The sequence below is a fragment of the Vicugna pacos genome, chromosome 2, assembly GCF_048564905.1.
Source record: "Vicugna pacos chromosome 2, VicPac4, whole genome shotgun sequence".
Taxonomy (NCBI): Eukaryota; Metazoa; Chordata; class Mammalia; order Artiodactyla; family Camelidae; genus Vicugna; species Vicugna pacos.
In genome coordinates this window covers 16731254-16758364 of record NC_132988.1, presented here as the reverse complement: position 1 = coordinate 16758364, position 27111 = coordinate 16731254, and the positions used below count along the sequence as shown (strand labels likewise).

Below are 27111 nucleotides of genomic sequence, written 5' to 3'. Positions count from 1 at the left end.
AGCCTGGAGTCTCACTGTAATTAGGGGTTCATGTTTAGAACAAAGGTTTTCTGGCTGCTGCTTTTTTTAGACAAGCAGCACACTTGTTCCTAAGACTAAACCCAGCAGCCTATTTTTCATTTATAACGGTGGTTCAGAGCAGTATCTATTGACTTTTGTCAGCAGGAACAACAGAATTCCTTGGCTACACTAACCCCTAGGTTGATTTTTACCAGTAATAAGTTCCTTTGCTCTAGAAGACTGATTACCATCCTAATCCAACTAAACACAGTGACTATAAAATTACAGAGAGAGGATAAGGGAGATCTAACAGCCACCTAGTTGAACTTCTCTTCTAAACACGTACCTGAAACTGGTTAATGAAAGGCGCTATATTTAATCCAAGAGTCCGTTCCGTTCCTTGCACAGCACTCTCCTCCACCAGCGTCTGTGATTCCACAAGCAGCCCAAACATCAGCACATACTGGGGAAAGATCTTGCCCCCAGACTGCAGCAAACACCTGGAGGGAAGAAAACGCTTTAAAAAGCATCTTGATTCCCCACATTTCGTAAGTACCAATACCTGAACCATGACTAACTGTGGAGCTACAGATTCTGCATCGTCTGAAGGACTTTAGGCTGGTAGCCAGCCAGTGGTTCAGAATGGCAAACTGCCTGCAAAGCAACCAGTCAGCTGGAGGGACAGAAGCTTGTAGATTCAAGAAGAGTCATCAATGGCTATTAAAACTAGTGGGTGAAAGTTTGATTAGGAAAAGGATGTTCAGAAGTCATCTTACTAAATTTTCTAGACAAATGAAGTTATTTGCTATTTGTGATCGTTTCAATGAAACCAGATCTAATTTTTCTTAAGATCACGAAGTCTCAAATTTGAGAGACAAGCCACAGAGCTTTATGTTACTTGACTAATTCCCTCCACCCTCAAATAGCCACAAGACGGTAGCAGTCTATGAAATCAGAGACAAAAAGGTACACAGGTTAATAAAGCCAAGCTTCTTACCATAAAACCTATGGGAGAGAGGGAGGGCGGCAGGCAAGACCATCAAGTCTTTTATGGGGTAACTAAAAACTTGGGCTAAACAGAATGTCCAAAATACATCTGCTGAACCCTAGAAAGTCAGAAAAGGCTGAACCAAGTACTAACCACCAAGCCAGAGATAAATACTAGTCAAAAGCAAGTATGAAAATTATTTTAAAAGGACACGTTCACGCTACTTTAAAATCTTGTACAAACCCTTAACTCAGTGTTACTGTCACTAACAGGAATGCTTCTTAGTTATGTGTAGATAAAACAGTAACTGCGTTGAAACTCCACTTGGCTTTCCTGACACCGAGTGTTGTCACTGACACCAGTACAGCTGCCAGACTCCTCAATGGAATCCTGTGCAAAGCCAAATATTTCTGAACCATCTGTGCCTCCAGAAATAAAAAAATATGTTCCACCTCAAAAGTCGAACCATAGATGGCAAAAATTCTGAAGACACTCTTCACTGTTTCCTCGTGGTCCAACAAAGTGTTTCTAAATGGTTTTAAATTAAAAAAAAAAGCTTTTAAACTTTCTCCTGTATTTTAATATAGTATGACTAAATAAAGCTTAAGAACGCACATTTTAAAACAACAACTGCAAAGGTAACTAGAGAGTGAATACTTAGGTTTGTACAATGGCTCATTTTTCCCTACCTTTTTTTGGGGGAAGGTTGGTATCCAGTGAAACAGATGCCCTGTATCCTTATCCCAAATATAATCTATTCTCTCAGCCCCAAACTTCATCTTCTTTCACCAGTCATGAAGTCTCCCCACTGTTAGAGGCTAAAGACCAAAATTAGAGGCCCGGGCGAGAGTAACTGCATACCTCTGGCCCCAGAATCAAGGCAAGCGTACGCACCCAAGAGTATCTGGTGAGGGGACCGCGCGATAGCTCAGGCTGAAGGAGGGGAGCCCTGGGTCTGCACTGTTGCTTGGGGGGGGTGTTCGCAAAGGCGGGAAGAAAACTGGTTAGAGCAATGAATGGGTGCCTCTAGCATTTAGTTCCCAGAGATGCTGAACATCCTGCAACACACAGGGCAGTCCTACATAATAACTGTCCCCAACTCACCCCTCAAAAAAACTGTCCCCCAAACTGCCAGTAGGACCCCCCCGAGAACACTGGGAAGGGGAACTGCAGATAGTTTATGTAAGATGTTTCCCACTAATACAACTAATCACTCAGAAAGTACATACTGTCTGATAAATTGTTTTTACAATCAACTGCTTTTAAAAAGAATCCTTTACTGGGGGGAGGGTACAGCCCAAGTAGTAGAGTGCATGCTTAGCATGCACGAGGGCCTCAGTTCAATCCCCAGTACCTCCTCTAAAAATAAATAAATAAACCAAATATCCTCCCCCAAAATAAATTAATACAAGTTTTTTGAAAAAATAAAAAGTCCTTTACAAGGTTCCATTTAAGTAAAATGTGGCTGTCTGAAAGAAAGCTTTTCCTCTAAGATCAGGAACAAGACGAGGATGCCTGTTATCACCACTTCCATTCAACATAGTTACTAGAAGTCCTAAGTGAGGCCAGCACACAGCCAAACAGAATCGCATGGCAGAAAAGGCATGACCTTGCCATGGTCCCTCCTCCAGGCATAGCGCGGTACAATCAGAAGAAAACTTCTAACTCCCAGCTTCTCCTTGGGGAGGGAAAGAGAAAAGAGGACTTACATCCAACGTTCCAACATTTTCAGGGGGCTGCCGAAGGGACTAGCCTTGGCTGAATGTAAGTGGTGATAGGAATGGCTGGGGACCCCTTAAAAGAGAGTACTTGGCTTGTTCGAACACTGGAGAATCTGCAGTACCACAGACAGACATCAGGGGGAGCTCTAGCACCATGACCTGCTACGGCACCGAAGAAGCTGCAGTACTTCAGGCAGACACCAGGAGGAGCCCCTGAGGAGAAACAGGCAAACCTCTTCACTAAGAGGTGACACATAAGCCCAGAGAAGACGCACCCCCAGAAAAAGCTTGAGAGGTCTCCAGAATCTCTAGGCAGGCAGAATGGTAAAGGTCCTCTCCACACAGAGCCAGAAGCCTTTCTTTAAGTCCAAGTCCTCTTAAAGGTAACAAGGCATACAAAGAAACAGGAAAACATGGCCCAATCAAAGCAACAAATCTCCAGAAACGGACTCTGAAGAAACACAGATCTGCAAGTTACAGAGAATTTAAAATAACTGTCACAGGATGCATGAAAAATGAAATCAGGAAAATGATGCATTAATAAAAATGATAATATGAACAAAGAGATGGAAACTGAAGAACCAAGCAGATATTCTGAGCTAAAGAATAACTGAACTCAAAAGTTCACTAGAGGGATTCAACAGCAGATTTGACCATACAGAAGAAAGAACCAAGAGCAAAAATACACCAATGGGACTACGTCAAATTTTTAAATGTCTGTGTATCAAAAAACACAATCAACAGAATGAAAAGGCAACCTACGGAACGGGGGAAAACATCTGCAAATCTTATATCTCGTAAGCGGTTAATATCCAGGATACACAAGGAACTCCTATAACTCGACAACAATAATTTAAAAAATTTTTAAATGGGCAATGGACTTGAATAGATAATTCTCCAAAGATACACAGATGACCCACAAGCATATGAAAAGATGCTCAACATTACTAATCATAAGACAAATGCATATTAAAGCAATAATGAGATACCACCTCACACCCAATAGAGTGGCTACTACCAGAAGTACAAAAACAAGTGCTGGCAAGGATTCAGAGAAACCGGAAGCCTTGTGCACTGCTGGTGGGGATGTAAAATGGTACAGCTGCTGTGGAAGACAGAAGGGCAGTTTCTCAAAAAATCAAAGATAGAATTACCATATGATTCAGCAATTCCACTCTGGGTATATACCCATAAGACGTGAAAGCAGGATCTCAAAAGATGCTGGTACACGCATATTCATTATTACCATTCACAACAGCTAAAACGTGGAGGCAACCCAAGAGTACATCAGTGGATGGGTAAGCAGAATGTGATATATACATACAATGGAGTATTATCCCACCTTAAAAAGGAAGGAAATTCTGACATTCTACAACGTGGATGAACCTGGAGGATATATGCTGAGTGAAATAAGATGATAACACACACAAAAACAAATCCTGTCTGGTTCCAGTCACGTGAGGCACAGTCAAACTCACAGAAGCAGAGGATACAATGGTGGTTGCCAGCAGCTGGGGGGAGGCTGGCGTGAACAATTATTGTTTAATGGATACAAACTTCCAGTTTTACAATATGAAGAGAGTTAAGGGGATGGCTGGAGGTAATGGTTCACAACATTATGAGAGTATTTAATACCACTGAACTGTACCCTTAAAGATGGTTAAGATGAAAAATTTCACATATGCATTTTACCACAAAAAAAAATCAGAAAAAGAATTAAACCTGAAAATAAAATAATAAACCATTAGTTAAAGTGTACATCTTTTCAAGGCGATTATACCAAATAAGTCAAAGCTCATTTGCGTCAGTAATGTGTAGAGCTGAAATGCCTTCAAAGGCATCTAATCCAGTATCCCTCATTTTACAGGTGAGGAAAACTGAAGATGAGAGAGATTAAATGACCTATAAGCAAATTTTACTACTTCAGGAATTCAGCGGCAAGTCTGAGACTAGAGTCAAACCCTTTCATCTCCTTGTTCTATACTCTGTCAAGTACATCCGTTTAAAATTTTAAGAGAGACAGCGAGTGAGGGAGAGAGTGTGTGTGTGTGTTTATTTACATCAGACTTCTATATCCCCATAATTTGTATGTACAAGATTGTTTTAAAGGAAAAAAAAAAAAGCAGTGATTTTTACTAGTTACTCCATAAGAAAAGATAAGTGTGGTTAATGAAAGAAAATGCACATGAAACCTAAAATCTAATTAACTATACAAGCAAATGCTTTTTTTCCTGGACAATTTGCCTTTTGCTATTGCAGTTGGCCTGCATTCCCACCACTGTGCCTGTACTACAAAACAATCCCTGTTCATATACTACAAAATTTTAAATTTATAAACCCGTTTTACTTAAATTTGGGCCCCCAAATGTTAAATATTGTCATCTTTTCAGATCTGAGCAGCACAACTGAAAGACTCTAAAGCTTAGCCAAATCTGCTTTCAGTAATTAAATATTAGGGTCGAGTTTACCTCCAGCAACCTGAGCTGAAGGAGAAATACTTTAGGGAGAGAACTGTACAAAAATAAAGATTCTAAGACCTTAAAGTATCGGGACTTGTTCCTAAGAAGCACTCAGCTCTCCCAATACACCATCAAGTGCATACTATATGTTTTTTATTGGTGTTTCTTAGATCATAAAGATGAAATTTGATTTTTCCTTATTTACCCTCACCGTCTTATCTGGTCTTACAGCTCTCTACTGAATTCCCTATTTAACACATAGACAGTTCAATCCCAAAGCAGGCTCTCTTCACACCTGCAGTGCAGGGGGTTCCTTTAGGGAAAGCAAAATCAGTAATGACATGCACAGAAAGAGAAAAACAGGGAGTCACAGGCCCTAAAAGCAACGCCGAGAACAGACGATGCTCCCAACTCATTTGTATAGTCACGCCGTTAAGGAACTAGAAGAATTTACGGGAAGTCTGAGCTCAGACAAACCAAGGGTCGTACTGTGTTTTACCTGGATATTGCAGCTTTCTCCATTATCTCCTGCTGAATGAGCCCAGACGGCTCGATGACATCCAATATAATTACGCTCCACAACTTGTCTGACTTTGGCCTTTGCAACACCGCAGACTCGTCTTCCACATGTCTCAACCAAAACTCAAGTGTTTCTCTAGGAAAGTGACTGGCGTCAGATATGAGGTCCAGGGCGGTGCGGTGCTGCTCCTTCTCCACAGAGCTGTAAGGCCTGACCTGCCCAAGCGTGCCGGCCATCACAGGCAGAACGGAGAAGCCCTCCGACACGTCCAACACATAGAAAGGTTCAGGGACGCTCTGCTCTGAGCCACTCTGTCCACTGCCACAGCTCATCCCCTTCCTCTGACACTGAGTGTCCGTGGCCTGGCCCACTTTCTCCGGAGTCAGCGAAGACAACACTTTCCTCATGGCCATTTTAAAGCCTTCGTGATACGGGGCGTTATTAAGCAAAGCGATTTCTGTGGATTCCAACACACACGTCTGCTCCGCAGCATCCGGTTTACTGGTCTGAAGGTTAGCCAGGGCGCTACAGAGTTCAGCCTCGTTTCCTACACAGAGCAAGTCTTCATTCTTGGTGAAACTTTTCCCAACGTCCATTTCGTGTTCAGAATTGAAGACACTGATACCCTGGATTCTTAAGTAACAATCTTGACAAGACACTTCCATCATCACCTGGTCCCCAGGCTTTATCCAGTAGTCTTCACAACGCAGGAAAAAAGAAAAAAATTGCAGCTGATGAATATGAGTGTTTATAAGCCTGAGAATAACACAAAGAACTCTGTTCCCACCCCCCGTTTTTTAAACCACTACAGGAAAGAGTAATCTATTGATTTAATAGAATTAAGTGAATTAATCTCTTCATTTCCTATTAAAAAAAAAAAACTAGGAAAATCCCTCCAGCTTTACTTAGGGAAAAACTGAAGTTTGAAGATCCAATTAATTTATAGCACAATGGAGAGATTTAAGAGCTCATTACTGGACCTTTAACTGTCAGGGGCATAGTGCTTTTACTGTAACCACTAGGCATCACCACGTCCCCAAACTGCAAGGCAGGGGGAGGACTACAGGGGACTCCCGGTCTTTGGTAATGAAGCCAGCAGTAACAAAGACAGCTGCAGTTCAGGGCTCAATACCAAACCTCGCTTTAGCTTAAAGGGACACTCTTTTCTCTAAGAGAAATTTCCAAAAGAACAAGGCAGCGTTCAATAGAATCTTATCAGTAGTATTTCTTAACTGTAAGTATTTAGACATTCTTACATGTCGAGACATTTGAAAATATAAGGAAGGACTAAGGCCTACAATGAAGACTATATATCATGGTCTTATCCATGAGCTTCCACATGTGGCAAAACTTTGAAGTGCAAATGTGTGATTGCAATTCCTTCTTATCAGCCTTAGAGCCAGTTGAAAATGCACGTTATTCTTGTTTACACATTTTAAATGTCTCATCCCTAAGAAGGATTTAAAAAAAAAAGTACCATCTAAATTACCGTAAGAGAGTTAGAATAAATGAGCACAGCTTTTAAAATGCTACTTATTGAGTGCTGGTCACTATGGTAGGCACTGTACATCCAGTATGTCTAGTAATTCCTGCAACAGTCTCGCAAGGTTAGCCAGCGTCATCCCATTTTTATCCTTCACATAACAGAAGCTCTAAGAAATAACCAGCAAGGCCGGCCAGGGAGTCAGGAAGTAGCCAAGATCCGAATTCACATCTACCTGACTGACTCCAAAAACCATCCTAGCCACAACACTACACGGATTCCATGACCCAGTGACCTTGCCAGATCAGATCCTTGACTAGGAGGCCACACAGAAGTAAAAATGTATTGCCTTCCAGTGTGAAGAAAGGGGTGGACTTTGTCTACGGAATACAACTGCTCTAACTATACTGATACCCACCAAATTGCTGGTAAAAAAAAAATCTCTACAAAAAAATACCTTTAATAAGGACTTCCCTAGGTTAAGTCCATCGATTCATGAACTCTAAAACTGCAAAATGTTGTACTTAATCTGAGTGTGCATATTTCCACGACCTGGGAACCCACAGGTGCCATCGATTCTGTAAGTGGTGAGAACTCCTGCACTATAAGTGGTAGCTTCCCACTGTGTTCCATAGAAACTGAACTAGCATTTCTCTTACCTGCTGATGACCAGAGGACTCAGAGCTGAAGAAATGATTTAATGATGGGTATTTCTGAATGGCATGCAGCAGAGTTGTGTTTTAGTCTCTCTTAACTATATATCTTAATTATTTAAAGCTACTTTTGAAAAAGAAAAAGAAAACTCTCAAAGATTTAACCAATCTCCCTTAACTGGAAACTTCATATTCAAATTGAATTTTCTTGACACTGACTCAAATACTGAGAGGATTAAAACAACAAGTCCCCCCCACCGGAAAAAAAATCAGACAAGATATACCTGCAAGATCGTGTACGGGGTAGACAGCCTGTTCCCAGCATGTTTCCTCATTAGGACTTGTGGATAAACTGTGTTCCTCATCCAGCTGGAGCACAAACCAAACCACAACAGCATCTAGCACGCCTTCTTTAATAACAGGAGTACTGATTTTATCAGGTTTCCTAGTTGCAAGACTTTTTAATTCCTGACAAAAAATATAAAAGAAATAAGATGACTTTACACATTCATTTTACACAGTCCCCTGTATCATATCACTCTCCATTCCTGTAAGTTCTCAGTCCTGCCCTGCACCCTTAGGGGATGAATGTCTCAGACACCCATAACCGGGAAGGTCTGATACGTTGTGGTGAACACCCTGCAGCTATTTATAAACACTGAGGCAGATACATTTAACGATGCAGCAGGAAGTCCATGACAGACTGTTCAATGAAGGCAGGCATTGCAAAGCAATAGGGGTTATTTTGTCTAAAAAAAAGTGTGCGTGGGGGGGGTGCATGTGGTGTGTAGAAGAATAGAAAAGCAAGTCTGAAGATATATTTCAGACAAAAAATATGTAAATGAATATAGGTATGTATATGCATGACTGGGACATTGCGCTGTACACCAGAAATCAACACATTGTAACTGACAGTACTTCAATTAAAAAAAAAAAAAAAACAATGTATTTCAAACTGGTGACCTCGGGAAAGAAGGTCCTAAATTAGATTTTAAGAAAGTAGAAATATACTTTTTCTTTTTCCTTTCTACTGTCTTACTTTGAAGTGTTAAACAGGGAGATATTACTTTTAAAATTAAAGCCTTAATAAGATGGGGTGTGTGTGTGTGTGAAAGAAAAATTAAAATAAGAAAAGCTTAAAATTAGAGGAGGACAGCTTTGGGGTGTTTGGCAGCTATGACGGAGCTGTTCCCATCGGAATGTTACATCAGCAAAGAAACGCTCCTGAAACCCAGTCCTAGTGAGCAACGCCCAAGAGTGAATTTAGTTCCAGACCAGCTCAAGAAAAACCTAGTTAACAGTTAATAGAGGAAAGCTTTTATTAGATTATGAAGATCCTAGGCTAAAATGACCCTCACAAAGTCTTCTGCCCCGAGGCAGGTTTCATCTAAAAACCCTGTGTACTTGAACAGTTAGCACAGAGGGGAAGGACTCTCTGTAACCTGTCTCGGGCACTTTCTTTGTACAGGACATCCTCCTCCCACCACCCACCAACACACGCACACGCACACGCGCACACACACACACACACACACCCACACACACGGTTATCAACTTGTCCTGATTTGCCCAAGACTGTCTGTCTTAAAACTAAAAGTCCTTTGTCTAGGGAACCTCTTAGTTCCAGGCAGACCAGGATGGCTGGTCACCATACTACACAAACCATCTAGAGATCTGATTACTGTTCATTTCAAGGAATACTGTTAATCTGAAATGGAAGTATGACACAGAGAAAAGTTGGAAGGTCTAGGCTATAACTCCTACCCCCGCATTCACAGCTGGAGGTTATTAAATATGTAAACATTTCCTTCATCCGTAGAACACAAGGATAATTATAACTATATTGCAAAACTGTTGTAAGAGTGACCTAAGGACACATGTGAATGTACCAGGCACACTAGACATTCCTAAAAAGCTGCAAGGATTTTTTTTTTCTCTGTATTAAAGTAAGTAAATAATTTCAGGAGGGAATTCCGATTACCGTTTAATCATTTTCTTTATGTAGTTAGTGGTACCCCCATGCAAACTCATAAAATAAGACTCCTGTGTATTAATTATCTTAAACAAATACAAGAAATTTAATGCTCAAAAATAGTAACTTAGCCTTTTTTTTTTTTACCTGAAGATTGTTGAAATCTACTGTCATAATTTCAAAGCACTCTGTCAAAGCTAAATATCCCCCAGGAACTCGACTCATCTTTTCGGTTGTATATGGTTCAATTGTTTCTTCGGCATCTACAGAAGAACAAGCTGGACTCTGAAATTTCACATTTGTTGGCAAACAGATCCCAGCAACATCCTTAACACACACCCTGGTGAGAGAGTAAAGGGAGGAAGATGGGTTGGTTTGTTTTTTTTTTTAGAATTAAGTAACACCATCTAATACTGAACCAGCAAGAATAAACATAAAAATGAAATAAAACTTCATAGGTAAAAGTTTCTTAAACATAATTACATACACAATGGCTAACTATAAAGGAAAATAAGTGATAAATAGGTTAAATTAAGAACTCTATGGGAGAGGGTATAGCTCAGTGGTGAAGTATGTGCCTAGCATGCATGAGGTCCTGGGTTCAATCCCCAGCATCTCCATTAAAAATAAATAAGCCTAATTCCCTCCCCCATCCCATTAAAAAAAAAAAGTAAAATTAAAAGCTCTGCTCATCAAAAGATCCCCAGTAAGAAAGTAAAAAAGCAAGCCACTGAGTAGAAGAGATTTGTAATACATCTACTCAATAAAGGTCAAACATCCAAAATACATTTTTTAATTTCCATAGTAAAAGAAACACAAAAATGGGCAAAAGATTTAAACAGACACTTCACAAAAGAACATATGCAAATGCCAATAAGCATGTGGAAGGTCACCAGGGTAAATGAAGTTAAAGCCATTCCACACAACCACCAGAATGGGGGAAGGAAGTGTTGGTGAGAATACGTCTCAGGCACCACCGGCGGGAGCGTGTAATTAACAAGACCACTCGGGAAGGCTCTCCTAGTTCCTATTTAGGCTGAACACGCCTATTCCAGACTCACTCTCAATATGGGAACCTCAAGGTGTCTGGCATTTGCACTTTTGCAAACATGCCAACAAATTTAAACACACGACCATGAAAAAAGTGTTCAACAATGTTTATAGCTGTACTATTTCCAATACCCCCAAAATTGCATATAATCTGAATGCCCATCAACAGCAAATTGCATGAATATATTGTGGTGTATTCATACAATGAGGCTTAATATACAGCAATGAGAATGAACTACACACAAGAACAAGGATTACTGGACAAAAGAAGGCAAGCGTAAGAAAATTCATACCGTGTGATTCCATTTGTACAAAATTCAAATGGGCAAAATTATCCATGGTGTTAGAAGTCAGGGGAGTGACTATTCTGGGGACCACGGGGCACTGGTAACTCGAAGGGGTTTCTTCCTGGGGACTTTCTGGGGTGGTGGTAATATTCTGGACACTGAACTGAGCACTGGTTACACAGGTGAATCAACTTCATGAAAATTCATCAAACCATAAATCTATGGTTTGTGTACTTGCTATAATGTTTGATGTCAAAAAAAATTTACAGTGAAGAAAACATTTCAAGGGCATTCTAGCAACACCATTTTGTAAAAGGAAATACTCCAACCTCATCTCATTCACAGGCATTCATTTATCAGTAATCAGCTTTTAGAGGGTTTCAGAAGTTCAAATAGTCTACTCCTAGAAATTATTTTATCATACTCTAAAAAGACAAATTATCAAATGGAACTATTAATTATTTTAATAGTAACAAAATTAGAAGTCACAAGGTATAGAAACAAAAAGAATGTGATGTTGAGCATCTTTTCATGTGCCTGCTGGCCATCTGCATTTCCTCTTTGGAAAAATGTCTATTCAGTTCTTCTGCCCATTTTTTAATTGGGTTGTATTTTTTTAATACTTTTATTGTGATATGATTCCTAGGTTTTTTGGGGGGGTGGTTTTTATCGTTTGTTTTTTGATATTGAGTTGTATAAGCTGTTTAAATATGTTGAATATTAACCCCTTATAAGTCAAATCATTTGCAATTTTTTTCCCTATTTGGTACATTATCTTTGTTTTGTCGATGGTTTCCTTTGCTGTGCAAAAGTTTTTATGTTTAGTTAGGGCCCATGTGTTTATTTTTGCTTTTTAATTCCTTTGCTTTAGGAGACAGATCCAAAAAAATACTGCTGCAATTTATGTCAAAGAGTGTTCTGCCTCTGTTTTCCTCTAGGAGTTTTATAGTGTCCAGTTTTACATTCAGGTCTTTGGTCCATTCTGAGTTGATTTTTGTACATGGTGTTAGAGAATGTCCTAATTTCATTCTTTTACATGTAGCTATCCAGTTTTCCCCGCACTACTTATTGAAGAGGCTGTCTTTTCTCCTTTTCTCTGTTATATATTCTTACCCCTGTTCTTAAAAGTAGAAAAGTAGAAGCAACCTAAAAATTCTAAACTCTGGGAACTACATGCAACACTAGGAAACTGATTTTTAAAAATCCACGAATCAAATCTATTAACATGAAGAGGCTTACAAAGAAAAAGCTAATACATTTACTGATCCTTCTGAAACAAAATTAAATTTATCCATACACACACTGATACTTACACAGAGCTGACAACCAACCAGTCCACTCTCATTCAGCCAGTCTGCTGACAGAGGCCACTGTCTGTCTGGTTGGTGCCTGTCCCTACGATCACTAAATATTGTCCCTCATCACCCTGGTACATGCACAGCAAAGTGTAAGGAAGAATATACAACGAAGATGAGCAGTAGTTATCTACTAGTGAGTATGTCACGATGACTTTTATTTTCTTCTTTTACTCATCAGTATTTCCTAAAGTATTTATGTGTTACATTTTAAAGTAAGTCCTAACAAAATATGGATCAATATTTTAATAAAATTTAAAAAAATCATTAATGTTCAAGAAAAAAATGTAACCAAGAAGCTTCTATAACTAAAAAAACTTGTCACCTGTATCACATTTTTTTCACCTGTATCACATTTGATCAATCTCAAACTCTCAAGGGTATAAAGATCCTAAAATTTCACCCCACCCAACCACAAAATATTATGTCAATGGTATTAAGAAGAGAAAATGGGAGAAATAAATTAAAACTAAAATTATTTTCACATTGGAAATTTTCATTTCACTTTCATCTAAAATCAGTCTGAATGTATTATTTGTCCCATGACTCTATCACATATCAAAAGGATATTAAGTTGTATCAGAATTAATTTTCCACTAGAAAACTGAAGGCTGATTTTAATCCTAGAGTTCTATTTTTGAAGAAAGTTTTAAAAAAGCAAAAAGAAAATTAAGACTGAAATAAACATCATGAATTTAAAGGTCAAAAAACTACTAATGCTCATCCAAATAAATGTCCATTAAATAACCTTTGAACTACAGTCTACACCTTAAAATGACTAGGTTTTACCATTTACTCTTTAAATAATCACTCACCTATGATGTCTTCTTATCTCTGCACATTCTACTGCCATCCCAAATATGACAGCGCTTGCCGGTATAACTTTCCCATATTTTTCACAATTACCATTTTCACCTTTGGCCTAAAAACATAACAATAAAAATTATATTGTTACATTTATGTCAAAATATGTGTGTATGATGGCAAGCTATGAAAATTTATGAGAAAAAACTTCAAAAACAACAGTTAAGGATACGCAGGTCAAGTTTTTTTTTTTCTTTAAAAAGTTTCTTTCATTTTCATTGCTATATATAAACATACATATTTTTTAACAGTACAAATAGGAAGGGAGGGAGGGAGGTGGGGAGCTAGAATTCTCTAAGCCTGCCTACAACCAAAGACTACTGGGTCCGACTTTTACTGAGAAGCCAAAATCACCATTACCTGCTTGAAAAATGAACTGCTCTTCCAACCTTTCATTAGCTACTTTAAATCCAAATCATTTTCTGTAAGTAGTGAATTCTTACTGCAAGTTAAAATCCTTCCATTCATAATACATATTATATAATTCAAATCTACAACTGATGGGCCACAGCAGAGGAAATATAACTTGGCAATTACACAAGTCAGTCCTGTCCCTTCAGCAGCCTGGGTCCAAGTGGTACCTTAAACCTACAGCATGCCAGTTAGCACTACATTCCCTTTTGATAATTTGCCAGAAATACAAGCAATGAAGGCTGTGAGATTGAAAGCACTTCCCCTTCTCAACCCTACTCAAGAATTCCAGAGTCAACCCCTTCATAATGTAACCTCAGTTCCCACGAATCCCTTCCTGGAGTATTTTTCTGCCTCTGAATCCCATCTGGGCACACAAGTACACATTGCGTTATGTTACTAAATGTTTTTTTTTTTGCACAGATTTCTTTCCAACTACAGAGCATGCACTGCAACAGTGGGATGTTATCTCATACTGCCCTGCAACTATGCTCAGGGCTCAAAAAATGATCTACTGAATACTGAATTCTTAATCAAATTTAAGTCTTTTCATGCTGCTTACCTTTGGCTGCAAAAGTAAATGCTCCCATGCATGAATCAAACTCTCCACAATTCCTTCTCCAAATAAACCTGCATCGACAGTTTCTGTTACAACTAGGGACACTCTATAGAATGATTTTTTAAAGATACATGTAAGTAAAATATCATGCTATTTGTATAAAAGATGTCAAAGCTGAGAGAAGAAAGGAAGAGTATGTTATAGAAACAGTCCATTTTCTAATACATTTTATTTCATTTTTAATATCTACTCTTGAAACTTGAGGAATTCTAATGTTCCCGAGGCTCCTCTCTTCTCCACTGGCAACTTCTTGGTGGGGACAGAAGGCGGTGCACAACCTTCACCTGACCCGCTGCCTCCTCAGATGTTCTTTCATTGCCAAAATCCTTCAGAGTGGGTCACACCCATTACCTTTACCAGCCCCCCTCCTTAATCCTGAGTGATTGGACTTCTACCCTCAAGGTCCTATAAAAATACTCTCTACCAGCAAAGACACTCCTGTTTATCAAAATGAGTAATCTTTCTCAGTTCTAATTTTCCTTGATCTACAAATAACATTCAGTGCAGGGGAGAAGGCCTGCTCCTCACAATCCTTCCCCTCCCTTCACCGTCCGTGTTTACCTCTCACACAGGGACTGTCCTTCTCCTGTTACTTCTCTTGCTTTACCCACACCTGTGAATATTTACGAATGCCTAAGCCACAGAGCTCTGATCTTCTGTCCACTCTTTCTTTCTGGAAAATTTACTCAAAGACACACCAAAAAACTCTCCCTTCTCTGAACTTCCTTAGTCCTTCTGCCAGGACCATCCATTTGTGTAGTTAGAAGATAAGGAAAAGTTTCATGAATATTCCTTATTCTCCTATCTAGATTGTAGGTGCCCTGAGGACAGAGACAATTTTGGTATCCCCCACAGGGCCAACAACCAGTATTTTATACACACACACACACACACAAAACTGTTAGTATTTATGATGGCATACATTTAGAACATGGAAGGTATCTCAAATCATCTAGTCCAACATCTTGAAGTCTCTAGATTTGCGTAAGATCGAAATAAATTAATAAGAGTCTATATTGTAATCGGTATCTTCTATTCAAAGTCAACAGCTCCTTCTACAATACCAACTGTGAGAAAAATGTGGAAAAGTTAAGGTAACTGATTCATGCTATGGGCTGACTTTTGTACTACCAAAATCCACGCTGAAGCACAAATTCCCAGTGTGACGATACTGGAGATAAGGTCTTCACGAGGTAACTGAGGTTAAATGAGGTTCTAAGGGTGAAGTCCTAATCTGATAGGTCTTGCAACCTTATGAAAGTGGAGGAGACAGCAGTGAGCTCTCTCTCACCCCACAGGCACAGAGGAAGGGCCATGTAAGGACACAATAGGAAGGCCATCTGAAAGCTAGGAAGAGAGCTCCACCAGAAACCAAACTCTCCAGCGCCCAAGATCATGGGCTTCTAGCCTGCAGAGCTGTGAGAAAATCAATGTCTGTGGTTTAACCGTGGTATTCTGTCAATGGCAGCCTGAGCAGACTAAGACAAGTGAGGACACTGTTTATTTCTGTAAAATGGGTGTAACAGTTGCCTCAACAATCTAACAGGACTTCTTTCACAAGAACAAATGCTGAGACCATTGAAAAGCATCACTGTTAAGTAAATAAATATAAATACTATCATACACATATGGAAGAAGACTTATCACGACAGAGCATAAAAAAGCCCTGTTTCGATGTAAAGTGAACTTTCGAACGTTGAGAAGACAGACTACCCAGGAGAGGGATACAGCAAGTGCTACCCAGAGAAAACTCTGTATCTAAAATGGCAGTTGTTGGACTAGATGATTTTCAAACCCCTTCTAGCTCGAAAATTCCATCTTCTTGTGACACAGATCAAAGTGAAATAACATCCCAAAAGGCTAAGACTTAGGAAATAATATTCAAAGCATTTGAAGGGCCCAAGCCAACATACAGCTGATACTTCCTAAGCTTCCATTTTAGCCAAGGATATTAACACCGAATGTGATAATTCATTCAAGCCTAACCTACTCACGCATTATTTTTAAGCACAATTTTTAAATACTTATTGACCACACAGGAGGTACTATCCATTTTTACAGCTAGAACACTAAAATCAACAAAGGTAAAGTAACTTGCTAAAGGTGAAATTTATTTATTAAATGTCTTGCCACGAATTTTTCTCAAGATCCTTAAATATTTTTTATCAAGAATATGACCTTATTATGAAAACCTGTCTTATGCTGAACTACCCTATTATCCATATCTTTACAACAGAACGGTTTCAGCATTTTGGTTTGGGCTAGAAGCTAGAAATGTGAATATCTTAATTTTTAAAAAATACAATAGTAGATTATAAACACCAAAATTAGTTCATATTATAATACCTTTCAGGAATGTGTTTTGGGATTTCTATGTCAAGTGACTTCATGTGTAAGAGTTTGATCCCTGCTTCCATCTTGTTTGCTGCCACGACATCACAGGCAAGTTCATACATGGTCTTGGATAACTCACAGGCATACACCGCGTGCGCTCCAGCTTTTTTAGCAAACATGCTACAAGGGGAAAAGGGGCTCCATCAAGAAAAAAAAATGAACTGTATTTTTCCAAATTTTAGTGGAATTACAATGCTTAAACATGGGGCTTTCCTTTTATTCTTTAATACAAACATTATTCATTCTGCATTTTTAAAAAATGAACTAACATTCTTGTCAAGAGATAAATCACACAAAAAATCATGACATCCACCTTATTAAGACACAGTTGGCATGCAGAATGCTAATAAACTTTAAATAACTAGATTCAACCAGAACGTTAATGTAAAAAAGTATTCTTAAAACTCATTATTCAAAATTTCAACGTTAACCCCAAGTTTTTCTCGGTGGTTATGTCAAGTTCATGATAAAATAAAAGCTACAGTGAAAATAATAGTTAATAATAATAATTGCATGAATAATCATAACAAGATTATAAGAAATAAATTAAACTCTATTTTTAAATTCCACTGCTAAATTTTCCATATTTGGTAAAATCTTTAATTTACATAAGCACACATGTATATGTAATTAAAACACAATTGCAACAAACCTTAGTATTCCAGTTCCTGCTCCAATGTCCAAAACACTTTTGGACCCCAAACAAACTGCCTTTTGGATTGCTGCGTTATAAATCGTATTCCTTTTGGTGTCATTAAGCATGATGAAGTGCCAGCGTTCCACCAACCAGTTTGCAACGCGATAAAAATTCTCCTTTGCGTCACTGAAATCAGGGTTTAACTTCACCGCTTTACGAAAATACCCAGCTGCTTCATCTCTAAAGCCCATCCTAGAGTAAAAAAATGACAGACAACATATTCAACCATATGCTATCAGTTACAGTGCCTCTGCTCATGTCACTCATCTGGCCTGAGAACCCTCCCCAGCACCCCAAATCCTACTCAACCCAGTGCCGTCTCCTTGGGAAGCCTTCTGTGAGGACGGCCATCCTCCATCACTTCTTTCCTTTCTGAATCCGTTATGTTTATGCATCCCAGGACACTCACAAGTACCTGACTATGAATTACGACTGTACTGTGGTGTGGCAGAAGCTCTCCTAGTCAGCTTCCATTTAAACAGTTTTCCAGAACAGGGGTTTCTAAAAACCATTCCCTCTGTAAAAGGTACTAACGCCTGTGGCTGGCAGGTGCCTCTCTGGTGTGTCACGCACCTTTCTCTCCACAGCCGAGCTGTGTGGTCATCGATGGTCCCTTGTAGTTGCTGCCAGACTGGTTTACACCAGCTGTACTTTTTTTTTCTGTTATAATTTAATTAAATATAACAGAAATCAAATAAATATGACTAAAAAGAGAGCCACTGTTTGATAAAAAAACAAGTTTCTTCTGTATAGCACAGGGAACTATATTCAATATCTTATAATAACCTTTAATAAAAAAGAACATGAAAACAAATATATGTACATATACACATGACTGGGACACTGTGCTGTACACCAGAAATCGACACATTGTAACTGACTGTACTTCGATTAAAAAAATAAAATAAAATAAAATGAGAGCCACTGTGCCTAAGGGAAAAAAATCAAAGGTGAGTCACCCCAAAAATTGCTACTGAATTAGATGTAAGCAAATCAATCATAAAAGACAGGGGAAGAAAACTATCGAACTGTCTGGAATAGTGCTTCATAAACTATCTATGGTAAAGAACTTCCCCCTCCTTGAAAAATATCTAACCATCTGTAGACCAGTACAGTTGTACTCCACATGACTAGCAGGCAACCCCTACACTAGATTTCAGCGGCACTCAAAGTGGTCCACACCCCCTTCAACAGGTGAGTTCCCCGATTACGTGCTTGGATTTTCTGCAATGTCACACTGCTACATATTTACTCTCAATCTCTATACTCGTCTGTCATCGATTGGTCATTTGTGGATCAGCACCAGGGTGTGGTCCACACAGTGAAGAGAATCGAGCTAGCAGAACCCTTTAACACTCACACTTCTTCACAAGCACCTTGAAGTATTCTGTCAGTTTTAAAGAAACTGAATCAATCAGACTATTCATTTGGGGTATGGGTTTAAGCAAAAAAAGGAACAGCCCGATGTCAAATGACAGGCACTCATTTTAAAATGTTTAAGATTAGTATCTGTTATTTTCCAGTTTCTTGAAGGTAAAGCTGTCTTACTCTGCAACTGACACCAGCCCACAGTACAATACAAAATACATCCTATGTAATCTATTGTTGAGACACTAACTTAGCAATGGATATTAAAAAATTTCAAAATATCAATGATCTGTTGAATCAATGCCAAACCTGCTCCTAATAATTTCCTGGCTTTGTGTTTCCCTTAGGTTTGCTCTTCAATATATCATTCAGATTTCTTAAACTGCAATGCTACTGCTCTGAAAAAATATATGATCCACTCAACTGAAGTATATCTCGTATTAAAACACTCAAAATGTTGTGTCAATGTCAATGAACTTTAAAAATGCCTTTTTTCTACTAACAAGAAAAACCATTATCTTCCTGATGAGAAATTTAAATACGTTTTGTTTAAATCTGATACTACTGGCTTAATAGAAAGCTGAGACACTCCAGACACAAATTTTATTTCACAAATAAATGTCAGAAAAGGAGGCTATCCTTTACTTTGGAAATCCTTTCCCCCTGGAATAGTGATTCTTCTGATGGGGCATGAGTGATACACTGTTCTTGATGAGAAAAGCAGAGTATTACAAAAGCTAAGAACCTGTCCTAGAGAACAAAGGCAAACTGTGTAGCAAAAGCCACATTCACACTCTGACAAGTTCTGAACCGCCAACGTCTGAATTTAAAATTTTGCATAGTGATATCTCCCCAAAGCAATTTAACACCAAGTATTTTTTTCTCAATGACTGGTGATTGCTCAGTCTATGTCCTACAGCAGTAGACCAACAACAGAATCTGCCAGAAGTGTGTAGAGCTCCAATTTTCTGTTAAATTGAGTTTATCTTGAAATGTAAGCCCTAGAATGTTGTGATCATTACATGTGTATAATTTGGAAATATAATCAAACCCTATAGAGTAACTCCTCTTACATAATCTAAACAACTAGACACTTTGAAAGTAAAATGCAGATTTTTAACTAATTTGAGGAGATATCTAAAACTTTTTAAGCTAAATTTCTCTTAAAAGGGAAGTGGTTGCTAATTTGTGGAGATGGAGTCTGTGTATCAGGATCAGGTTAGCTGTTAGTGTGAACAAACAAGCCTCAGCTGACAACCAACTTTATTTTCCCTGCTATTGTCACACTACAACTAGACACTATCAACTTCCTGTCCCTTAAAGGAGTACTGACTTCACTCGCTAAGCCATTTTGATTAAGACTATGGCACTGTATAGCAGTTACGTTACGGAGACTGACTAATACAAGTTGGATAAAGGCATTTCTTTTTTCATTGAATGAAACTTGGTATGACCAGGTGGGCAAAGCAGTGGTATTAAGGACAGCTGCTGGGACGTATAAAGTGATTTACTCTATAGAAAAGGGCACTGCAATGGTGTTTCCTAAACAAGAATTCTCCTTGTACTTTGTACAAAGCCGTGAAACCAGATTTATTAAAACAAATCCCAATCAAAAACTGGGGGGCTTTACCAGTTCTTCTATTTATGAAATGTCTATGGAGAGTAGACAGAAATCCCAACGGCAAATCTCCAGCAAGTGCCAGAGAAGAGGTTTACAACAAGTTCTCCGGCAAGGCCCCACAATGGCTTCCCTGCCACCCTGTGAACCACGGCGACGTCCCCTCCAACAAGGTCTGGATGTCAGCCCACTGGAGGGAACGCTTCCATGACTACTCTGTCTCAGCCCCAGGGGCAGCAGCTACTACCTAGTGTATGATATAACATTATTACATATTATATCTGCTATCCCTGTATTCCTTTGAGTGCTCTGACTTCTCACTACTCAGTCCTTCATTACTCTGATCCTCTGTTATAGTTTATAATTCTTTATATTAAACTGTCTCTGTTCAAATGACTGTACTACGATTTACCCAATCCAGACTGGTACAGAGTAACTCTTAACGGGTAAGTACTACTGAAGTCACTACACACCTGAAGAGATGCTCCCCCATACTATTGCAAATCACTTCGTCATCAGGAAACAGCTCCAAGGCTTGCTCATAGCAACCGAGTAAGTCTTGTGTTCGACTGAGAGCATCAAGTTCTTCAGCCCATCTGAAGAGCGTGTACTGAAAAGTTTCCTTTACAAAGAAGAAAACAGCAAATGAGTCAATAACATAAATGGTGAAAGAATATTCAACACTGGTTGAAGATGCCACAGAGAACAAATCTTAATTATAGATGAAAATCACCTTGAGTTTAATTTAGAATAGGCCCTGTCTGCTAAATAAACAATACGTAAATGAACAGATTTTACCACCTACTTGGCAGTAACATGCAGAATTAAGACAGTATGACCACCCTCTACTCTCTCCGTACTTGGCTGCCGTATCATATTCTCTACCTCCATTTTTTTGTGGGTTCCTATTTTTTACGAGTATGTCCTTGACCCCCTTCTCTTTTCTTATGCATCCCCAAGGCACTACCTATCACCTATGTATTGATGGATGCTACCCCTACATCTCCAATCAACACCCTCTCTTCTGTTTTATTTATTTTTTTATTGAAGTATAGTCAGTTTACAATGTTGTACTAGTCCCTGGTGTACAGCACAGTGATTCAGTCATACACATATATTCCTTTTCATATTCTTTTTCATTATAGGGCATTATAAGGTAGTGAACATAGTTCCCTGTGCTGTACAGTAGGACCTGGTTGTTTATCTATTTTATATATAGTATATAGTATCTGCAAATGCCAAACTCTCAGTTTACCCTCCATCCCACCCCTTCTCCCCTGGTAACCATAAGTTTGTTTTCTATGTCAGTGAGTCTGTTTCTGTTTTGTAAATAAGTTCATGTCACTTTTTTAAAAATTCTGCATGTACATGATATCATATGAAGACCCTCTCTTCTGAATCTCAGACCCATAGAAACAATCCCTTATTAGTCATCTTGTTAGAGCAGGCAGATAGCTAGATATGACCAGAGAAAGGGGGACACAGACCAAATGGCAGGAATTGGGCAGAAAGGAGGGGCAGAGACCCAATGCAGGAAACTATACATTATGTAAGCACCAGAGGTCCCTGTGCAGAGAAAAAAAGCAGGAACCTCCGGGCTGATAAGCAGTCAGAACCTTGAGGGTGATGAGCAGCCTGGAGGCCAACAAAGAAAGGTTGGAAAAAGTAGGAATCTCCAGTGTCCAAATGTAACCTTTTTCTCATTGTGCCCTCATTTCAATAAAATTAGCCTTGCAGATTAGAAGTACCCATCATGCACTGACACTGACACTTCCGATCCAGACTAAATAAGGACAAAAATCCCTCCTCCCTTTGGGAAGGTGGAGTTGGGATAAAAATCAGGAAATATGACCGCAGACCATTTCCTCCCTAATGAATATTCTGCCCATTCATTTTTATACCCTATGTAACAAAGCTGTCAAAGAAACTCCGGGCAGTTGCTCACCTAAGCCTGCGTGCTCTCCCCTTGAGATGTACTGTCCCTCCCTTAATAAATCCTCACTTTACTTTCTTAATCTCCATGTTTGTCTCTGAATTCTTTCTGGGACGGGACAAGAACCTGGAAACCAGTTACATCTACCGGCAACAATCTCAACCAGGGATTGTACCCTCAGCCATCTCAAATTTAGCTCAACTCAAATGCTTCCTGATCAGTGTGCAAAGAATAGCAATAATCAACATATATCCTGTTCTTGTCCTCACAGAGGCTTCATAGAGAGAAATTTAACACACAATTTTGAAAAAATTCAAAATATTCTAAACTGAACCCATCATATTCTCTCACATAGGATATAAGGTTAAGGAACCATCTAACCTCAGACCATGAAGTCACCTTATAATGCTACCTTAACTCCAATACTACTGATTTCAAACCCAGCCAATTCTCTCTCAATAGCTTTAAGTGTGTCACCTCCTCTCCCAGGACTGTTGCAACACAGCCCTTGTAACCACTTGCTGGACTACAGCAACAGCCTTCCCACTGTCACCCTAGCTCCAACTACCCCTCCCTCCAGACAGTCTCCACACTGCAACCCAGTGGGAAAAGGGAAGGCCGTAGTCATTTCAGCTTTCTCGTGAAAAATTTTATATCATCTGCACATATTTTATACAGGAGAGTTAATACCAGAAACTGAATTTTGATGTAGTTTACTAGAGCAACAAGGATAAGGAAGAAGATTCTAGAGTGTGAGGGGGTAAAAAAACACAGATTATATTAAGTGGATCAGGGAGTTTATAGTTATGTCCCTTGGTGTGGCTGAAGTGTGGGTACGGGGAGTAGAGGGAGAAGCAGGAAATAAGATTAAAGAGAAAGCTCTTTTGCAGAGGCCCATGCAAAGAAACACGAGACTGTTCTGCAGGGAACAGCTAGGTACTTAACCCTACTGAACACCCAGCATTGAAATACAAACTTTAGATCTACTTTTACTACACACTAAATATTAAAAAAAAGTATTGTCCCTGTTTTACAAGAGGGAGCTAAGGAACAAAGATTTAAGGAAACAGCAATTGGATGGATCCATTATTCCACTTCTGCCTACCAAGATGAGCAAACTGTATCTCAGCATAACACTTTCTCCTCCTTGAGGCCAGCTGGTCTTGAAATTTACCCTAAATTTATGTGAACTACAGATGTCTAGATGTTACTGATATCTACTGGGTAGAGGTCAGGGATGCTGCTAAACATACTACAATGCACAAGACAGCTTTCCACAACACAGATCTCATCCAAAATACCAACAGTGCTGAGGTTGAGAAACCTTGGGTGAAATAAAGCAAAGCAGCTTCAGGCTGGAAACTGAATGCAAAGGTAAATTAAATCACATTTTGAAATTAAGATTCTAGAATAACTTGACAAAAATGTACAGCATTTCAACAGAATAACTGTCCCAAAAAAATCCAATAAATGAAACTTAAAGAATGCATCATCGAATGATTACTTTAATTCCGAACTTAATTCAACTACAGAAACCCACATTTCCTTCCACCTAACAGAATAGACAAGTGCAAAGGCCCTAGAGCAGGGACTTGCTAGAATTAGACGTAGGAGGCCACAGAAGATCACCTGAGGCCTCACTTGCAACAAAACCTTTCGAACTGCAATTGAAATGTAAGTTTTGAGATAGAGAAATGACATCATCTGCCTTCTGTTCGGAAAAGCTCACGCTGGCGGTGTTGAGGTAAACTGCAGGAGAAAGCCTAGATTGGAACCTGAGCCTATGGCGGAAGTCAGCAGTTGATGACTGAAGCTTGAACCAAGGCAGTAAAAGAGAAAGTAGGAAGTGATATGGCTCTGGATACACAGAGCAAACAGTATTTTCTGATAGGCTGGTTGTGGCTATGAACAAAAGAAAAGAATCAAGAGTGAACAGTAAATATTAAATAGCCACTCACAGTCCCCCTCCCAATTTATTTACGTATGTATTTACGTATACGAGAACAACAGAGGATCCCTCTGCCTGCAGCAAGAGAAAGAAGGGCTCTCCTCACCTTCACATCGTCTTTCAGCTCCGGCGCCAGGCTGAGCACGAGCAGGTAGTGGGCATAGGCGGTGCCGAAGTCCTGGGCGCCCAGGCAGTGCTCTGCGCTCTGCAAGGACCGCGACACCAGCTCGTCTCGCCCGGCTGCCCCCGCGCCACTCCCAGCGCCCTGGCGGGGCCTGGATCGCGAGTTCGGCATGGCCGAGTCACCGCCCAAACCCTGCGCTCCTATCACCGAAGGGAGAGTGCTTCGGTAATCGGAACGAGCCAACTGCCTGGATGCCTACACTTTCATAGGACTAACTGGAGCGCGAGGACTGGTACAGGGAAGTGATCTCTCTGCCGCGGCGAGCGTGCCCACCTCCGCGAGGCAGAAGCCCGCCCCCATCCCCTACCGGCGGCCCCCACCGGCCGGCGGCGCACGCTACTCCGACGTCAGCGCGCCCGACGTGAGTACGTCGCGCCCGCCCCTCCCGCGGGAGGGCAGGAGCGGGGCGGCCACTGCGCGTGCGCCTAGGAGCCCTTTCCCCTAATGGTGTCTGTCTGGCTCCCGCCCGGCTTGTTTCTCCGGCTGAATCCCGAGCTTTCTATATCTCCTCATGGCCTTCAGGAGTGTGTGACTTCGGCTTCTAGACCTCACTCGGCCGACCCCGTCAGCGCAAAGCTGCACCCGCCCGCGAGGGACGTGTGTGGGTATGAGGAGAGGCGGTCAGGCAAACGTTTATGGTGTTGCTTAATGCCTGTGGGTCTGGATGCACCAAAAGTCAGAGTAGTGAGAGTGGAAAGAACCCGAGGAGAACAGAAGCCCCTAGATGTGGTGGAGGAAATGCTTTCACTGGCATTATTTTAAGTCATCCTCACAAAACCCTGTGGGGTGGACTTTTGGACCTCCTTATCTTACAGACGGTGAGAGGAGCATCCTGAGAGGATACTAGCCCGAGATCACCCAGCAGTTCGTGGCGTAGGCGTGGCTCAAACCCGAGTCCCCGAGTACCTGTTCAGTTTTCTTCAAAACGAGCTTAGGGTTTATTTCACTGCTCCGTGTATAGTGGTTATATGAATGCATAGAAAAAGTTTCTCTACGTTCAAGTGTAACCTCTAAGGGATAGATTGGGAACTTTAAAGGGGTGGGGTGTGGATTGCATAGGAAGTACAGCTAAAAAGAAGTCATATGTGTCACCGGTTTTATACATGTTACTGGTGACTGTTTTACTTAACAAGAAACAGAAAATTGAACATTTTGCGTATCAGACGCTAACTTTAGGGCTCCTTGCATTCTCAGAGTTCATCATTTACATGCCTTTTTGCTTTCTCTGTTGAAATTATCTGACCCACCCTTCCTCTGAGCATATACCTATGCAAACCCTAACCAGTTCTTCAAATCCAGATCACTAGATTGTGACCTGCTCTCCTAGTCAGAAAGATCCTCAAAGATAGAATCTGTCCTTAACCACTGTAACTTTGCACCTAGCAGAGTCTGGCTCAACGTAAGGACTCATATTTTTTCATTTTAATGGAAATGACATCCTCCCACTCCTAGGTTTTACATATAGACTTTCGCAAGCAGTTATGGTCCTCATTTCCCTCTCATTCTCAGTTGCTACTTTCTCTACTAAATTTACACTTGAACTTTACAGGATTTCCATATGTCAAGGGGAATCATCAATAATCATTCTGTGATAAGAGTTTCTTTTGAGCCCAACCGAGAACAAACAGTTCTCAGGAATAGCTCTGAGGAACTGTTCCAAGGAAACATGGTTTCAGGTTTTGTATCTTGTCAGAACAAGGCACATGACTGGGGTACACCCCTTCAAGTTTCTTCAGCAAGTACCTAAAAAGTCAGTATGGAGCTATATCAAAGGAGTACTAGCCTTGATGTTCCAGGAAGGGAGACATTTATCTCTATCTGCAGAAGGGACATTTTTCTTCTGGTTAATGCATCCTTTCCTTTAATGGTGAAAACAGCTGTACAATGTATGTTTAATAGGCCACAAAACAGGCTTTTCTAGTTAGCATAAAGCTTAAGTTAAATCATGTGTAAGCCAGAATGAGTTCTCCACACCTCAATATGTGCAAATTTCTTCCACCACCTCACGCAACTGAAATGCTAAAGACTCTAGTGCTAGTAGGATGTAGTCGAACACAAAAAGACCACTGGACTGAAAAAAAAAGTGCAAAGTGCATTCTAGTCTAAGCTGGCCCATTCAAGAACCTCTCAAGAGTCATTATTTGTAGGAAGGGGAAAAAAAAGTCTGAAAAAAGTAGTAAGTATTTAAACTGTATTATTTTATGAATAAATTGGGTACCTACAGGGGAAAAAAAGAACGATTGTTTGTAAAAAGGGCTAACAAAGCTACCTTTCCTACTTTGGGCACAAGAATGATATAACCATCATATGAGATGCTAGATATAAAGGCATTTTATATATAATATAGACATATTTACAGCTATGTATTGTTAGCATTATCTAGAGTCACTTAAAAACCTAGCTAGGGTAGTAAAATAAAAATTAGATTCCTAATACCTTTTTAAGCATTTGATCAGAAGTCTCTACAACTCATATCCTTTAAAAGTCAAATTTAATTTTCTGGAATCTCCCTCCAGGAAGCAGAGGGAGAACTCCCAGTCTTTCTCTCCAGAGATTTTTGTTGTGGGGGAAGCACTTAGACTTCATC

At 39.9% G+C, this 27111-nt stretch overlaps 2 protein-coding genes across 5 annotated transcripts in view; one reads left to right on the top strand and one right to left on the bottom strand.

The window, feature by feature from the left end:
- Positions 1-19313, top strand: part of TMEM184C (transmembrane protein 184C) — a 44190-nt gene extending 24877 nt beyond the window's left edge. For 2 of the 3 annotated variants that reach the window (XR_012079861.1, XM_072976061.1), the window contains one exon: positions 4577-4745. Coding sequence is in view for 1 of the 3 variants with exons in the window: in XM_072976061.1 (XP_072832162.1) it covers positions 4577-4590 (14 nt within the window). In the remaining 2 variants the exon portion in view is untranslated. Of the gene's footprint in view, positions 1-4576; positions 4746-19188 lie in introns of those variants that run through there. The other variant, XR_012079865.1, reaches the window with a different exon arrangement.
- Positions 1-24816, bottom strand: part of PRMT9 (protein arginine methyltransferase 9) — a 29385-nt gene extending 4569 nt beyond the window's left edge. For both annotated transcript variants that reach the window (XM_006209933.3, XM_072976047.1), the window contains exons 1-10: positions 24447-24816; positions 20933-21081; positions 17429-17665; positions 16729-16896; positions 14326-14428; positions 13304-13410; positions 9944-10136; positions 8109-8292; positions 5668-6385; positions 347-500 (exon numbers count right to left, since the gene is read on the bottom strand). In XM_006209933.3, the coding sequence (XP_006209995.1) occupies positions 347-500; positions 5668-6385; positions 8109-8292; positions 9944-10136; positions 13304-13410; positions 14326-14428; positions 16729-16896; positions 17429-17665; positions 20933-21081; positions 24447-24635 (2202 nt within the window). In that variant the 5' untranslated portion in view covers positions 24636-24816. The remainder of the gene's footprint in view (positions 1-346; positions 501-5667; positions 6386-8108; positions 8293-9943; positions 10137-13303; positions 13411-14325; positions 14429-16728; positions 16897-17428; positions 17666-20932; positions 21082-24446) is intronic.
- Between the last annotated feature and the right edge of the window lie 2295 nt (positions 24817-27111).